Below are 12,964 nucleotides of genomic sequence, written 5' to 3'. Positions count from 1 at the left end.
CAGGCCTCGTGAATCTCTGTCCTTATCGTCTCAACCCGCCTCAAATGCGCCGGAAATCTTTTCGCCTGTCGAATCCGTGGACAGCGGAATTTCGACTGGCTCAGCCTTTCCAACTCCAAGCCTTGTTGAGTCCGATAGTAGTGATGACGCCGATGATCCAACCAACGACTTGGAGTTGAATGACATGCGAGAAAAATGAAGATATGACATATGACAATACGCTGCTGCTGCTTGTGTGTTTTGGCACTGCTCTCTTGCACTCTTCTGTATCCCCCCCCCCCCCCCCCCCCCCCCCCGCGCTGTTGATTTTGCATGCTGCATCTGGTGTTGTTGCTACATGTATTTCATTAGAAAAGCTTTACATATGAACAGCGACACTAGCAAACTCAGTTTCAACGTTACTGTCTTCTTCCTCTTCTTTCTGCCCACCCCAGTGCTTCTTATTGATCAACATCAGCGCCATAATCAACGGCAAGTGCAACAAACTGAACTGAAAAAGTCGTCTCGCCGACCGATTGTCCGCCCTCTTGTAGAACCTCCACCCTAACCAAGCAAACCACGCATTCACCACCGACGAATCAACAACAAACCACCACGTAGTCACACCAAACAACGGAGCCATAACGCAAACGGGTATCAAAGCGAGACAATGTCTCAAAGCAACACGCCGACACAAGTTCGGATCAGACACAGCCATCATCTTATATCCACCCCGAGTGTAGTCCCCCTTGAGATTCCAACTCAGCGCATTAAAATGAACCATTTGCCACGAGAAGAGAAGTCCGAATAAGGGCAGACAGCCCAGTCCAAGTTCGCCCACATTCGCCGCGTATCCCATAAGAGGCGGCACCGCGCCGACGACGGCTCCAATCCACGTATTCAGTATCGTGACTCGTTTTAGAGGCGTATAGGCTGCGGTGTAGAGTACGATGTTGGCTGCTCCAAGTGCGGCTGTCAGGACGTTCACCTGCGTTGCCAGTGCAAGGACCCCCGTCAATCCTGACACTGATGCAAAGCCAATAGCGTGCAAAGGCCTAATAGAGCGTAATGGTTTGATTTGACCACGTGCTCTAGCACTTACGTTATGAATTTGCGAACTAGGACCCTGTTCTTCGTTCGAGACATTTTTGAGTCGTAAGGAATTTCTATATACTGTTGAATTGTGAAAGGAAATGAAGGAGGAAGAAAACTTCCATGGTTACCTGATTTATTGCATTGGCTGCGGCCGAACACAGTCCTGTACCTAGAGAGAGCCACGCAAATGTTCCTAGCTCAAGTGATTCAGGAGCAATTGCGTATCCAGCCATTGCCGTCATGACAACCAATCCTTTGCAATCAATAATAATAATTATAAACGAACGATCCTTATTTTCAGTTGCACCTGTCAGCCTATATTTTGATAGCTGTAGATAGAACTTGGGTAGCCGTTTCCATGACAACTGAGTCAATTTTTCATCGGCATCGATATCAATTGATTCTCGGTCTTCTTCTTCTTTGCGAAGTCGAACTATGGCACCTGCGTAGCGCTAATGAGAACGAGACACTGTAAAATGACGTAGATAGTATGTTTTGTTGTCACCGATCGGAATCTCGCGAAGAGACGACTCGCGAGGATGGCTGAATGACCTGAACAGTTTGAAATATAAAGGAAAGAATTGACTTAGCGTGCAGCGATACTAACGGCAAGGACAGATGTGCTCAAGCATCTCTAGTTTATCCGAAAAACCGGTCGATTCGAGTCGTAGTGACGCAACCACGTGCGAATTCCTCTACCGCGCGCTACTACTCGAAACAAACTTCCAAAAATCGGGTAAAGGAGCGATACTCCAGCTGAATGCACTAGCTTTTAATTTTGTCGTTCTTGAGAAAGAGTTTGATTCGCAGATTCTTCGGCCACCTGTTAGCGCGCGTCAGTTCCAAAATGGAGACTCTCGTGGAGCAACAGCGTCGCTATCACGAAGAACGAGAGCGTCTCGAAGACGCCATGGTACAGGAAAAGCTACTGAAAAAGTCCTCGGTACGCATCGACATTCGAAACGCCACTCGACATCGCGCCAACGTCTTTTTTCCTCAAGGTGAGGGAGCACATCAACTCGGAACATCGGATCAAGGACCTGTTGGACGTAACCGAAAGCAAGCGCATTTAGATGAAGTCGAGAACGACTTGTTCGTCTCTTAGCGATCGAGATCGTCCTGCAAGGCCCTCGTCGAATTGTACGAAGATGAAGACGGGTAAGAGAGAGAACGTAACGTAGAGTATGGAATCGACGGTGATCTATATGCACAGCTCACGAAAAGAGGAGATTCAGTCTCTCTCCGGTCCCAATGAGCTTAATGAGTTCTACGATCGATTTCGACAGTTGAAGGAATTTCATCGACGATATCCTGGAGAGGTCAGAGTCAGTTTCCGTTGTTGGATCCATTGTGCACGAGCTATTTTATTTGTTTGCGAATTTCTCATTGACAAAAATTAATAATTTATTCATTTAATTTAGATTCAAGAGCCCATGCAACTTGAGTTTATGAGGTTGGCCGAGGAGAGGAAGAATCCGAGCGAACAATACCAGAGTCTGTTTCCTGAATCGAGAGAATCTCTAAGTCATTCTGCTTGCTTGTAGATTTGGTTGACTTTAGCGATGAAGAGGGATATGGAAAGTATTTAGATTTACATCGTCTCTACGTGAGATTTGTCAACATCAAAGGAATGGAGGTAAACGAAAGAGAGAGCGTGAAGAACTCTCTCTACATTTCATGTGACAGAAAATGGATTATTTGAGATATCTGAACGTGTTCGGGCAACTTTACGACATCAATAAGGAGAAAAAAGGACATGATTATCACAAGTACGATTATGAGATCAATGAATAAAATGATTTAGAAATGTGCGTTTTCAGGTATTTAGATCACCTCCTCGATTATCTGTACAACTACTGCAGTCGCGTCAAACCTCTCATGGACATTGACAAGGAATTAGTAGAAAAGGCGACGAAAGATTTTGACATTCAGTGGGCCACTGGAATTTTCCCTGGATGGAAAGTAAGTGGATTTTTTTGTCCTACTTCGAGTATTGAATATATTTCGGAAATTTTGTAGAAAGACAGTGGTAGTGCAATGATGAAGACTGGCGCTCCGCTGGATCTATCTGGATTTGCGTCTAGCAAAGATTTAGCTCTTTTGGGGCTGGATCGTCTGAAGTCAGCTCTGATGGCATTGGGACTCAAATGCGGAGGGTTAGCGAGAAACTTGGCGCGCGTGTTTTGATTGACTAAGTCGTTTCATACTTAGCACATTGCAAGAAAGATCCGAGAGACTCTTTAGTACTAAAGGTACCACTTGATTATACCATAGCGAAAATTGCTGAGTATTTTTCTCTTTAGGAAAGGACTTATCAAGTCTTCCTCCAGCTGTGTTTGCTAAGGGAAGAAAGGCCCAGCCGAAGTAGCTGCACAGCCTCGTGGCGTATCTATGTACTAACGTTTTCGATAGGGACATTGACGAGAGGAATCGAGAAATTGCATACAAGGAAGCTCAAATCTATTTCTTCGTTGAAGTGCTGGCTGTGAGTAACGACTGTGCATTAGTTTAATGTTAATATCTCTGTCTTTTGGCGTGCAGGATCAAAAGAAAGCGACTAGGGATAACGTAGAACGAAAGCAAGCCAGAACAGCCGGAGAACTCGAGGTAATAGATTTGCTGATGATGCTGTACTGGTGCATCATTCTCTGTTTTGCCTGTAGGAGGAAGAAGAGGAAGAAGAGGAAGCACCTGCTAGCGATTCTGACTCAGACGAAGGTGATGCTATTCCGTACAATCCAAAGAATCTTCCGCTAGGCTGGGATGGAAAGGTGGAGAAAATTCGACGCTTCTCTCTTAGCTGGAATTCTTTTCTTTATATGCGTAGCCTATACCCTATTGGCTTTACAAACTACACGGATTGAATATGTACTACGAATGTGAAGTCTGTGGAAATTATCGATACAGAGGACCCAAGGCATTTCAAAGGCATTTTTCGGTAAGCCGGCGCACGGTGGCTTCACACCACCGTTTCTATTCTTTTCTTTTAGGAATGGCGTCACGCTCACGGAATGCGTTGCCTCGGAATTCCCAATACGGCTCACTTTGCTAATATCACAAGCATACCTGAAGCTCAGCAACGTAACAAACTAATTGGAATCGCGGTATGAAACTTACACAGAACCCTTTTTTAGTTTGGGCGAAACTCAAAGCAAACAAGGAAAAGGAAAGATGGCAGGCAGATCGAGAGGAAGAATTTGAAGACTCACTTGGCAATGTCGTCACAAAGAAAACGTATGAGGACTTGAGAAAGCAAGGTTTGTTGTGACGGGTGGCACGAGACGACGACTTCTGTTTCATTATAAGTAACAGTGTAGTTGTGCCTTCGTGTAGTGAAAATGTTTTCGACGACTGCACTTTAAAAATTTCATTTCTTTGTGTCGGCGTAGTGAATAACGCACGTTAGAGCGAACAAGAATCTGTTTCTGCTCCCTTCTCATGTCGAATGTTCTGTCAGAGAATCAATCCAGTTACTGGTTTGGTTGAATGGATACGGGAAGACGACAATGCGGCTGACGATTACGACGACAAAATCGCCAGGTCTCCAACCGAAGAGCTCTCAGTCCACGTTTATCATTAGTTTCTTGCTAGATCTCAGTACGGGGATATGCTTCACGACGCAGACAGAGTAAGCAACGCTCAAGGCCATCATCGTAGTACTGTACGACCATCTGATATTATTTTCCTTGGACGTAGAATAGAAAATATTCTGAAGCAATCTACTCTGCCATTCAAGAATTTCGTCGCGAATTCGCCGAAAGACCGTGTCACGTTTTGGATATTGGAACGGGATCTGGCATATTGGCAATGATGGCTGCAAAATGCGGAGCTGATAGGATAACTGCTTGTGAGGTAGGTAGACTATAAGTAGCCTAGTTTCCACACCACAACGAGCCTCTTCTTTTATATTCTATACACGAGCCAAGGGGTTTGCATGCCTAGCTTTTCTCTTTTGAAGGTTTATGAACCACTAGTGAACATTGCCAAAGAAGTCATAGAGAAAAATCAATTAAAGTCTAATGATATCAAAGTGATACCGAAACGGTCAACGCAAATTGAAATAGGTCGAGGTGTGTCTCGGTTTTGTTGCCTTTAATTAAGACTGTGGGAAGTCACCGTTTCCTACTGTAGACATGGAATCGAAGGCTAATTTACTCGTGACAGAGATTTTTGATACTGAACTCATCGGAGAAGGGGTGATTCCAACCATCAAACATGCCTTAGAAAATCTCTTGGAGGTCATTCATCTGGTATTGATCTTTTTAATAATAAAGATAGTTAATAAGTTTAGCCCAAGTCCTTGATTGTTCCTCACTCTGCTCAAGTCTTTGTCCAATTGCTTGAGTGTCCTGCACTGTATGATTGGCATGAATTGAATCCAAAGCAAGTGAGAAAAGTTGCGGCTTTATGCTCACAGTACATGTACACTCTATAAACAGATCAATAAGCAATATGGGATAGAGATTCCTTTGAAAATGAAGCAATGTTGTGGAATTCCTTCCGTGCACGACGTTCACGTGTCTGAATTGAAATGCAAGCGTCTGTCGGAGCCGATATCTAGCTTCCAGTAAGTACAATTATTGCAGTTAATATTTAACAGCGTATAGTTTCTTCTTCTTTAGTTTCAATTTTACAAATGCCAGCGAACTGAAGCTTACCAATAGTCGCAGTTCATCTTTCTCTGCAAGCCAATCGGGAGTGGCTCACGCCTTGGTCATGTGGTGGACTCTTCACCTCGATTCAGCCAACACAATCCGGATATCAACAGAACCCGATTGGATCGACAAAGGCAAGATAAAACCGGTGAGAAAAGCCAAGCAGCATTGTAGGAAAGACTGTAGCAGAATTCGTTTCTATTCTTAGTGGAGAGATCATTGGATGCAGGGAGTCTTCTACTTACCGCAGCCTCTGGTTATCAATAAAGGTATAAAGGTGAATGAGGGACCTAAGCATTTGGATTGGAGATCTGCTTTAGATGACGTTCTCAGTCTTCGTTCCGTTCATGACGAGTACAGCATTTGGTTTTCGGTCGTCGAAGACCAATCGTTGCCTCTGTAGACAGTTAAAGTGTAAGCTGACTGATCTTATTTGATTTTTTGTCTTCTAATAGTGAAATTGAGCGGCCTCTTTGCGTCTGCGGTGCTCACTTGGTTTGGGGAAGATCTCGATTTGCGATGCTGAACGACTCTGGCTTTTGTGAAAAATTTGCCACCGTCTTAAAAAAAGTTCATATGACACCACGTGGCAGCTTTTCAGTTTCTAAAGCAATTGCTTAGGTTGTTAGCACGGGAGCAAGGTCGTGTGCTGCCGTCGGAGACGCCTCTCTGCTGCCCTTCATGGCAAACTCTCTGGGAATAGAAAAGGTATAAATCATCTTTAGCAATCAATATCTTATCCAGCGTATGAACGCGACATTCACAGACTTTATACTGTGAATACCATAGAGGCATCAGCCAAGTTGTCTCGCAGGCAAGTGAGGCGACGAAGCGTACGCTGTCGTTCGACGGTTCTTTTCCCACAGCTTCGAGATTTCAATAAGCGTAGCGAATCCTCCATTCGTCTTGTAAGTAAACCTCCAACAAGTCTTACAAATGAAGATATTGAGGATGCAGAACAGGTTAGAAGATAGGTTTGGGTTTTTTTTCCTTTTTACATGCACATTGGGGTTAGTTTGACGTTTATCTTGCCGAGCCGTATTTGAGTTCGGCCGCTCTGCCCTGGCACAACTTGTATTTCTGGTACGCAAGACAGCATCTGAGTCGATGGCTAAAATCGCGGTGCACCGTCATACCAATGAAAGCCGTTTTAGTTGCCATGGCAGGTGAAATACTATTGAAATGATGAATGAGTCACTGTGACGCGATTGTAGTTCAATTCAGAGATCTGTGGAAAATTAAGCGTCCAGTTGGCTGCGTGGAGGGCTTTGATCTTACCTCATTTGACAAATACACGAAAGTCAGTCAGTCGATTAGTCAGTAAGCGAAATAATAGGGCAAGCTTTCTATACTTTTTTATGCAGAGTGACCATGACGATTTTCATCAGCTAGAACCTGATGCATATCACTTGTGGGAGTACCCAGGTTGGGCGCTGTCGAAACCGATTCCACTATTGGAATTCGACGTCAGCAATCCAACACAAAGCAAAACGTCTGTAGTATCAATTCCAATTAAAAGGCAAGAGAATCTCGAATCATTTTTTAACTATAAAAACGCATTTTATAGAGCCGGAACGTGCCATGCTTTCGTCCTCTGGATGGATTATTTTCTGGATGCCGATACCGTTTTGTCAACTGGATTAGCCGAGGTACGTTATCACATAATTAACACTCTAACCTAAACGCGCAATAAACGTAAACAACCTTCAAGGATCCCAAAGCGAGAGAAGAGTTAGTGTGGGAGAAACACTGGAAACAGGCTGTTTTATTTTTAAAAGCTTTTATTGACGTCAAGGAGAGGGAAAATGCCGATCCTAATTTACCGCTACACACAGTAGACCTAAGAGCCAAATTCCATTCGGAGAGTGGAGCTATTGTATTCAAATTTTGATGCACTACATTTTTTAGTTTCATGCAACCATCTATTTATGATCTGAATCATTTGGCAAACTGGTCAACGTAGCTTCGCACTCGCTGGGAAAAATTACTCTATAATAAAATAACAGTTAGACGGTTAGTCCCATGTCATAGACACAATGCTGTACCTCGCTTTTTTTATACTGCTCAGCCGCCTCAACGTTTAACGGATCGTCAAAGTCGACCAAATCCTAAAGAATACAGTAATTTCAAAAAAGGCAAGCAGTAGTTCTCTAGACCTCCCCCCCCCCCCCCCCCCCCCCCCCCCCATCAAATATCATGATTAGTACTGTGAATAGTGAATTGAGTCCCCACACGACGTCCTTGAGCGTTCGCGTCGGAAGCCAACCCATTCCATCGAGAGCGTGTTCTCGTAGAAGGCTATTGACAGATAACGTATTCACCCGAAAACAATAGATCTTATTAAAAACAGAGGCAAGACCTAAGACATATCCTCCCATTTTCAGCAATGTTCGGATGCCAAATTCTCGTCTTGCACAGAACGTTCGGCGGCTAAACAAGACAGTCATTCGTACACTATCCAATGGACGCTTGTACCTTGACATTGTATTCCTCTGGCACTTTGACTTGAAAAGTGAAACTGCCTCCCTTCCAGTATCCCTCATCTAGGAGAATTTTCGTACTATAGCGTCTATTTGATAGCTATGATGCGCTGGGGTGACCTGGCTGAATGACAAGAGTGAATTCCCTCAGGTCATCGACATTGTCAAAATTCATCTTGCACGTCGCTGCAGCAGAACGCAGACGTCAAGGGCATTTCAAGTCGGTCAGTTTAACGTGCTTACAAGGTAGCTCCAATTCGGTCAGTTCTAAAACGAGCAGATAACAATTATCTACATTTTAAATTTTTTTCGTCTCTACCTCTTGTTAGGTATCGCGTTCGAACGGAGACCTGCTTTTGCATCGATGGAGGCTTGTCGGCATCGGCTGCCTTCTTCGCCTGCTCCTCTTTCTTTTTCTGCTGCAGCTTGAACATCTTCTCTTTCTCTTCGGCGAGAACTCGTAGCGCGCTTTAAAGTTTACGGCCAGCGAACGAAACAACAACCCCAAGCGAGCCCGTTTCATCGTGCATGGACGATCTCAGTCTAAAGTCGACGCCTTCGTGGCCGGAGGACGCAGTGTCTGCGACGCCGACGGACAGCGAAGGTTAGAAACGCCGACAAACAACCGCTCGCGCACTTGAGAGCGTATTTTTGCTCAGACGGGATTCCAAATGGCAAAACGGAGAAGACAAATGAAGGTAGAATAAGTAGTGGTGAAGAAAGCGCTATTTCGAAGTGCCCTTCTGCGATTTTGTTCTTGAATTCGGTTCGTGAGTCGATCACTAGAAGTGATTCCTTATACGCTAGTGCGCAATGAGTGCATTGAAAATAGTTGCGAGGCGCTTTTGCAGCGGCTACGGTGCATGGGAATGGGAACATTTCATTGCAGTTTGTTGTGCATGTGTTTCGGTCACGTGCACGTACAGTCACGCGAAAGTTGCAACAGGCGATTTTAGAATTGTTTTTTCTTAGTTTTAAGCCTTTTGCCTAAAGGGAAGAAAACAATGCAGGTCGGACGATTGGCAGATAAGGTTATATATAAAATCTTCTGAGTAGCTAATGATTGAATGGAACTTATTATTATTATTATTATTATTATTAGAGATGCTGTCGTTTTCCTGCAAGCATACCGTTTATCATTGGCAACGAGTTCTGCGAACGATTCAACTACTATGGAATTCGCGGTATGATTGTTAATTATTGATACAAATAAATAACTAAACGTTATAGCCATCATGGTGTTATACCTCACACGACACTTGGGCTATTCGGACGACACGGGCACGGCCCTGTATCACGTCTTCACCATGCTCGCTTACTTCACGCCGCTCATCGGCGCTATTATTGCAGACAGCTGGTGGGGAAAATTTCGGTTCGCCATTACGTATACGCGTGCGTGCTGTTCTTTCCCTCCTAAGACTATTTAATCTATTAGAACGATTCTGTACCTTTCTATTGTTTACGCCATTGGAGGGATATTCATTTCCTTGACTGCTCTGCCTATAGATGAACCGGCGAATAGGCAAGTGTTTTTATGAGCTTACTCAATTAATTAATTAAATGGAATTTGTTGTTTTCAGATACGTACCCTTTATTGGGTTCTTATTGGTTGCCTTTGGCACCGGCGGCATCAAGCCGTGCGTCGCTGCATTTGGTGGTGATCAGTTCGATATGACTGATCCCGATGAGGTACTTGATTGTTTGGTTCAGTGGACGTTTGTTTAGTTTTTGCTCAGGCTTTGCTTCGACAAAAATTCTTCTCCTTCTTTTATTTTTCAATCAATGCCGGTAGCGTCATTTCCATTTTTCTTACGCCAATATTACGCGGTATTAATTAATTAAGATCGATTTATACAACTAATTGCTATTGAATAATATATGCGTAGGCGACGTGCAGTGCTACGACGATGATTGTTATCCTCTGGCCTTTGGAGTTCCGGCCGCTCTAATGGTCATAGCCATTGGTAGGATTTGGATTTTCTCTTTCTTTTGCTAATTAGTTGTCTTAGTGATATTTGTTCTGGGAAGTCCCATGTATAAGAGACAGAATCCTGAAGGAAACGTGGTGGTCAGTGTTATCAAATGCATTTGGGTAAGACAGTGTATACAATAGAGGATGTCCCTTTTCCCTCCAAGTCTTATGTTTACATAGGCTGCTGCAAGGAGCAAGGGGAAGGACGAGCGTTTTCTTGACAGGGCTCAAAGCAGGGGATTTTCCGTACGTGTCGCGGAAAAAACGTCATTTATAATAAACTAAAATGTAATGAATTTTAGCCTGATTTTATTTCTGACGTCAGAAAGGCTCTCAAAGTTTTGATTATATTTTTGCCGCTGCCTGTATTCTGGGCTTTATTTGACCAACAAGTACATAGACCCTGATTATTGGCATTTATTTATTTATTTATTTATTTATTTGTGAAGGGATCACGATGGACTTTGCAAGCTGCGCAGATGAACGGATACATTGTGAGAGGATTTTAGAAGCGAAGGCTCTTTCTATACATTTCCTCTAGGGCTTTGCTACTTTGAAGCCGGATCAGATGTCTGTGAGTGGAAGAAGCGGCCAGCTAAATTTTCTAATAAATGTTGCTGCTCTGTTCAGGCTATCAATCCCGTTTTCATCTTGCTTTTTATTCCAATTTTTGAAACTGTTATATATCCGTGTCTACGTCGATGCAAGATTCCGATGAGGCAAGACGCATGTAGCAACCAATTCTCATTGAAGAATTTTTTTCGATTTAGACCCTTACAGCGAATGGGTATTGGTATGATTTTTGCCGGTGCAGCTTTTGTCGTCGCCGGATTCGTTCAGATATCTATTGACGTATGTGCCTGCCTCTCTATAGCTCAGACTGGAATAGCACGTTTCTCTTGTATAGAATGCTGCCTACAAGGGACCTCCCTCGTCGGCGTCCAGCGTTCGATTTATCAACGCCTATCCGAATAACGTCACCGTTCAGATGGGAAACCCGTCGGATCCTCCAATCTTGAGTAGCAATTTGAGCCTTGCCGAAGTAGACCAGTGACGAAGCGTTGGGGGGGATTTGGCAAGACGCGATGCTTTCTCTACGTTTAGGCATCTGATAAGGTCGAGATTCCATCGGGCCTGTTTTACGCTTTCGTCTCCACAAGTGACGAACAGCAGAGAAATGTATCCTTGAACCTGACAGGCGGTTACGACTACACAACCCTGATTGCGGGAAACGGAAGCGCTATCCTAGTCGAACAGGTACACCACTTCATTTTGAAGCGCGCGGTGTACGTGAGGACTAGAAAATCTCTAACGTTTTTAGCTGGTCAATAATATTACACTTCCTTCGAAGGATAGCGGAGGCGTAGCGTAAGTCTGAGTGGGGGTTCGTGATTTTTTTGTCAATCGACTCTGCTATCTGTAGTATTATTAATGCAGCGCCTGATCGTCTTCCCCTGCTCGCCGTGAATCTGACTCACGGTGACAGCAACTACAGTCTCTCGACTCACAACCGCTCCAATCCTCTACTACCATACACGCTTTCCGCGTCCGAAGAGATTCCACCGGAAGAGTAAGTGCACGAGAGGACTTTCAGTCAGAAAAAAATTATTTATTATATTATTCATAAGTTACCTCGTGCAAATTTACAACTTATCGAATTGTGTCTTTGGCAATTGCAGTGAACCGATTGCGGTGAGAGCTCTCGCGATACGCACATAGATACAAGTGAACTGAACTCGCCTTTTCTAGAATTTGACTGTCGAAGTGGAAAACGGAGCCAAGTACATACTTGTCGTCGCATTGGGCTCGACGTCGGACGAAATTACCCTTCGAATCTACGAAGACGTTCCTCCTGCTTCGGTTTCGATTCTTTGGCAGATTCCCCAGTACGTCGTGATAACGGCCGGCGAAGTCATGTTTTCGATAACAGGCTTAGAATTTGCCTATTCTCAAGTAACGCCTCTCTTTGTCTATCAGTGCAGAAATGTCAGTATTTTTACGTAGGCTCCCGAGAGCATGAAATCGTTGATGCAGGCCGCTTGGTTGTTGACTGTTGCCTTTGGAAATCTCATCGACGTCATTGTGGCTGAAAGTGCACTCTTTGAACAGGTAATACGTATTATTTTCTTCCTGGAATGATAGATAATAATGCGTGCACCTTTTCTTAGTATATCGAATTCTTTTTCTTTGCCGGTCTCACTGGAGTGACGGTCATCATTTTCATCATTCTTGCAATTCGCTACAAGTACGTGGACGAAGACGAGAAAGAAGGCCCAAAAGACTTTGGATCGAAAGACTCAAAGACGCCAGACGATGACGACAACGCAAAAAATCACGTGGCCAGTCAAAAGACTGACCAAGCAAGCGATAGTCAACACTTGCTGTCATCTGACTCTTTGGATCAGGTAACTACTGCCTTTTAAAAACTCAATCGGAAAACAAAGTGAAGGACAGAACATATATAGTTTTTTTTTCGTGTAACTTTTTTGATGTATGCGGGGTTTTGTGCGTAGGTGGTCACGTGAGTTTTGGATTCTATCTTTTCAGCATGAGGTAGTACAAAATGAAGTAGACCAGTGCTAGAATAGCTGCAACAGCGGCAACGTAAGTCACTATGTCTGTTACGCCGGCGCTAGATCTTCGCGCCTCCGCCTGTCGCTTCGATTTCAGTGCCTCGCGCTTGCTTCGTCCGCGAAATTCCTGTTTGCCTAGCTGTCGGCGATAATGATCGACAGGCAAGACGGACTTGGAGGCGTCTTTTCGGCCCATTGATTGTCTTTACA

At 44.1% G+C, this 12,964-nt stretch overlaps 5 protein-coding genes across 5 annotated transcripts; 3 read left to right on the top strand and 2 right to left on the bottom strand.

The window, feature by feature from the left end:
* Positions 1 to 309: 309 nt before the first annotated feature.
* On the bottom strand, positions 310 to 1,840 carry LOC136183839 (protoheme IX farnesyltransferase, mitochondrial-like). Its single transcript, XM_065970624.1, has 6 exons — positions 1,682 to 1,840; positions 1,580 to 1,626; positions 1,382 to 1,526; positions 1,203 to 1,327; positions 1,082 to 1,152; positions 310 to 1,034 (listed from the first exon to the last, which is right to left on the bottom strand). The coding sequence occupies exons 1-6, from the start codon at positions 1,704 to 1,706 to the stop codon at positions 359 to 361; spliced, it is 1,089 nt and encodes a 362-aa protein (XP_065826696.1). The 5' UTR covers positions 1,707 to 1,840; the 3' UTR covers positions 310 to 358.
* LOC136183837 (splicing factor 3A subunit 3-like) lies at positions 1,788 to 4,444 on the top strand. Its single transcript, XM_065970622.1, has 18 exons — positions 1,788 to 1,810; positions 1,871 to 2,017; positions 2,076 to 2,123; positions 2,180 to 2,232; positions 2,288 to 2,393; positions 2,496 to 2,568; positions 2,619 to 2,710; positions 2,761 to 2,843; positions 2,895 to 3,036; positions 3,094 to 3,230; positions 3,286 to 3,326; positions 3,378 to 3,438; positions 3,487 to 3,559; positions 3,616 to 3,681; positions 3,738 to 3,845; positions 3,902 to 4,012; positions 4,065 to 4,155; positions 4,209 to 4,444. Exons 2-18 carry the CDS (start codon positions 1,922 to 1,924, stop codon positions 4,340 to 4,342), a joined length of 1,515 nt encoding a protein of 504 aa, XP_065826694.1. The 5' UTR covers positions 1,788 to 1,810; positions 1,871 to 1,921; the 3' UTR covers positions 4,343 to 4,444.
* A 36-nt stretch (positions 4,445 to 4,480) lies between these two features.
* LOC136183836 (protein arginine N-methyltransferase 7-like) lies at positions 4,481 to 7,703 on the top strand. Its single transcript, XM_065970620.1, has 19 exons — positions 4,481 to 4,614; positions 4,666 to 4,702; positions 4,771 to 4,926; positions 5,033 to 5,144; positions 5,206 to 5,312; positions 5,366 to 5,461; positions 5,514 to 5,641; positions 5,697 to 5,877; positions 5,938 to 5,998; positions 6,050 to 6,128; positions 6,185 to 6,299; positions 6,351 to 6,437; positions 6,496 to 6,543; positions 6,596 to 6,691; positions 6,745 to 6,895; positions 6,944 to 7,029; positions 7,094 to 7,248; positions 7,297 to 7,378; positions 7,441 to 7,703. Exons 1-19 carry the CDS (start codon positions 4,520 to 4,522, stop codon positions 7,618 to 7,620), a joined length of 2,052 nt encoding a protein of 683 aa, XP_065826692.1. The 5' UTR covers positions 4,481 to 4,519; the 3' UTR covers positions 7,621 to 7,703.
* LOC136183840 (NEDD8-conjugating enzyme UBE2F-like) lies at positions 7,505 to 8,666 on the bottom strand. The gene is made up of 8 exons (XM_065970625.1): positions 8,529 to 8,666; positions 8,453 to 8,476; positions 8,330 to 8,395; positions 8,205 to 8,272; positions 8,089 to 8,159; positions 7,937 to 8,027; positions 7,775 to 7,837; positions 7,505 to 7,718 (listed from the first exon to the last, which is right to left on the bottom strand). Exons 1-8 carry the CDS (start codon positions 8,641 to 8,643, stop codon positions 7,668 to 7,670), a joined length of 549 nt encoding a protein of 182 aa, XP_065826697.1. The 5' UTR covers positions 8,644 to 8,666; the 3' UTR covers positions 7,505 to 7,667.
* A 19-nt stretch (positions 8,667 to 8,685) lies between these two features.
* LOC136183835 (solute carrier family 15 member 2-like) lies at positions 8,686 to 12,749 on the top strand. The gene is made up of 24 exons (XM_065970619.1): positions 8,686 to 8,813; positions 8,869 to 8,907; positions 9,182 to 9,240; positions 9,312 to 9,393; positions 9,440 to 9,581; positions 9,645 to 9,731; positions 9,790 to 9,898; positions 9,946 to 10,036; positions 10,096 to 10,173; positions 10,219 to 10,301; positions 10,362 to 10,427; positions 10,484 to 10,573; positions 10,631 to 10,675; positions 10,723 to 10,755; positions 10,812 to 10,900; positions 10,952 to 11,033; positions 11,089 to 11,223; positions 11,286 to 11,438; positions 11,503 to 11,549; positions 11,605 to 11,751; positions 11,810 to 11,873; positions 11,931 to 12,134; positions 12,186 to 12,290; positions 12,350 to 12,749. Exons 1-24 carry the CDS (start codon positions 8,738 to 8,740, stop codon positions 12,602 to 12,604), a joined length of 2,361 nt encoding a protein of 786 aa, XP_065826691.1. The 5' UTR covers positions 8,686 to 8,737; the 3' UTR covers positions 12,605 to 12,749.
* The last annotated feature ends 215 nt before the right edge of the window (positions 12,750 to 12,964 follow it).

Source organism: Oscarella lobularis, chromosome 2 (assembly GCF_947507565.1).
Source record: "Oscarella lobularis chromosome 2, ooOscLobu1.1, whole genome shotgun sequence".
Lineage (NCBI taxonomy): Eukaryota > Metazoa > Porifera > Homoscleromorpha > Homosclerophorida > Oscarellidae > Oscarella > Oscarella lobularis.
This window is presented reverse-complemented; position numbering and strand designations above follow the sequence as displayed.

What these genes read in the sequence shown, in the direction of transcription:
- LOC136183837 (XM_065970622.1), top strand. Translation starts at nt 1,922, where the DNA reads ATGGAGACTCTCGTGGAGCAACAGCGTCGCTATCACGAAGAACGAGAG. An exon ending in GAACAGCCGGAGAACTCGAG is followed by an intron (nt 3,682 to 3,737) that starts GTAATAGATTTG and finishes TTTTGCCTGTAG; the next exon opens with GAGGAAGAAGAGGAAGAAGA. An exon ending in CGCTAGGCTGGGATGGAAAG is followed by an intron (nt 3,846 to 3,901) that starts GTGGAGAAAATT and finishes TTATATGCGTAG; the next exon opens with CCTATACCCTATTGGCTTTA.
- LOC136183840 (XM_065970625.1), bottom strand. Translation starts at nt 8,643, where the DNA reads ATGTTCAAGCTGCAGCAGAAAAAGAAAGAGGAGCAGGCGAAGAAGGCA. An exon ending in AACGCGATACCTAACAAGAG is followed by an intron (nt 8,477 to 8,528) that starts GTAGAGACGAAA and finishes TGCTCGTTTTAG; the next exon opens with AACTGACCGAATTGGAGCTA. An exon ending in GACCGAATTGGAGCTACCTT is followed by an intron (nt 8,396 to 8,452) that starts GTAAGCACGTTA and finishes GTTCTGCTGCAG; the next exon opens with CGACGTGCAAGATGAATTTT.
- LOC136183839 (XM_065970624.1), bottom strand. Translation starts at nt 1,706, where the DNA reads ATGCTTGAGCACATCTGTCCTTGCC. An exon ending in TCTTCGCGAGATTCCGATCG is followed by an intron (nt 1,527 to 1,579) that starts GTGACAACAAAA and finishes CGTTCTCATTAG; the next exon opens with CGCTACGCAGGTGCCATAGT. An exon ending in CAGCCAATGCAATAAATCAG is followed by an intron (nt 1,153 to 1,202) that starts GTAACCATGGAA and finishes ACAATTCAACAG; the next exon opens with TATATAGAAATTCCTTACGA.
- LOC136183836 (XM_065970620.1), top strand. Translation starts at nt 4,520, where the DNA reads ATGTTCTGTCAGAGAATCAATCCAGTTACTGGTTTGGTTGAATGGATA. An exon ending in TACGACGACAAAATCGCCAG is followed by an intron (nt 4,615 to 4,665) that starts GTCTCCAACCGA and finishes GTTTCTTGCTAG; the next exon opens with ATCTCAGTACGGGGATATGC. An exon ending in CGTTTTAGTTGCCATGGCAG is followed by an intron (nt 6,896 to 6,943) that starts GTGAAATACTAT and finishes ACGCGATTGTAG; the next exon opens with TTCAATTCAGAGATCTGTGG.
- LOC136183835 (XM_065970619.1), top strand. Translation starts at nt 8,738, where the DNA reads ATGGACGATCTCAGTCTAAAGTCGACGCCTTCGTGGCCGGAGGACGCA. An exon ending in GGGCTTTATTTGACCAACAA is followed by an intron (nt 10,574 to 10,630) that starts GTACATAGACCC and finishes TTATTTGTGAAG; the next exon opens with GGATCACGATGGACTTTGCA. An exon ending in GCAATTTGAGCCTTGCCGAA is followed by an intron (nt 11,224 to 11,285) that starts GTAGACCAGTGA and finishes CTCTACGTTTAG; the next exon opens with GCATCTGATAAGGTCGAGAT.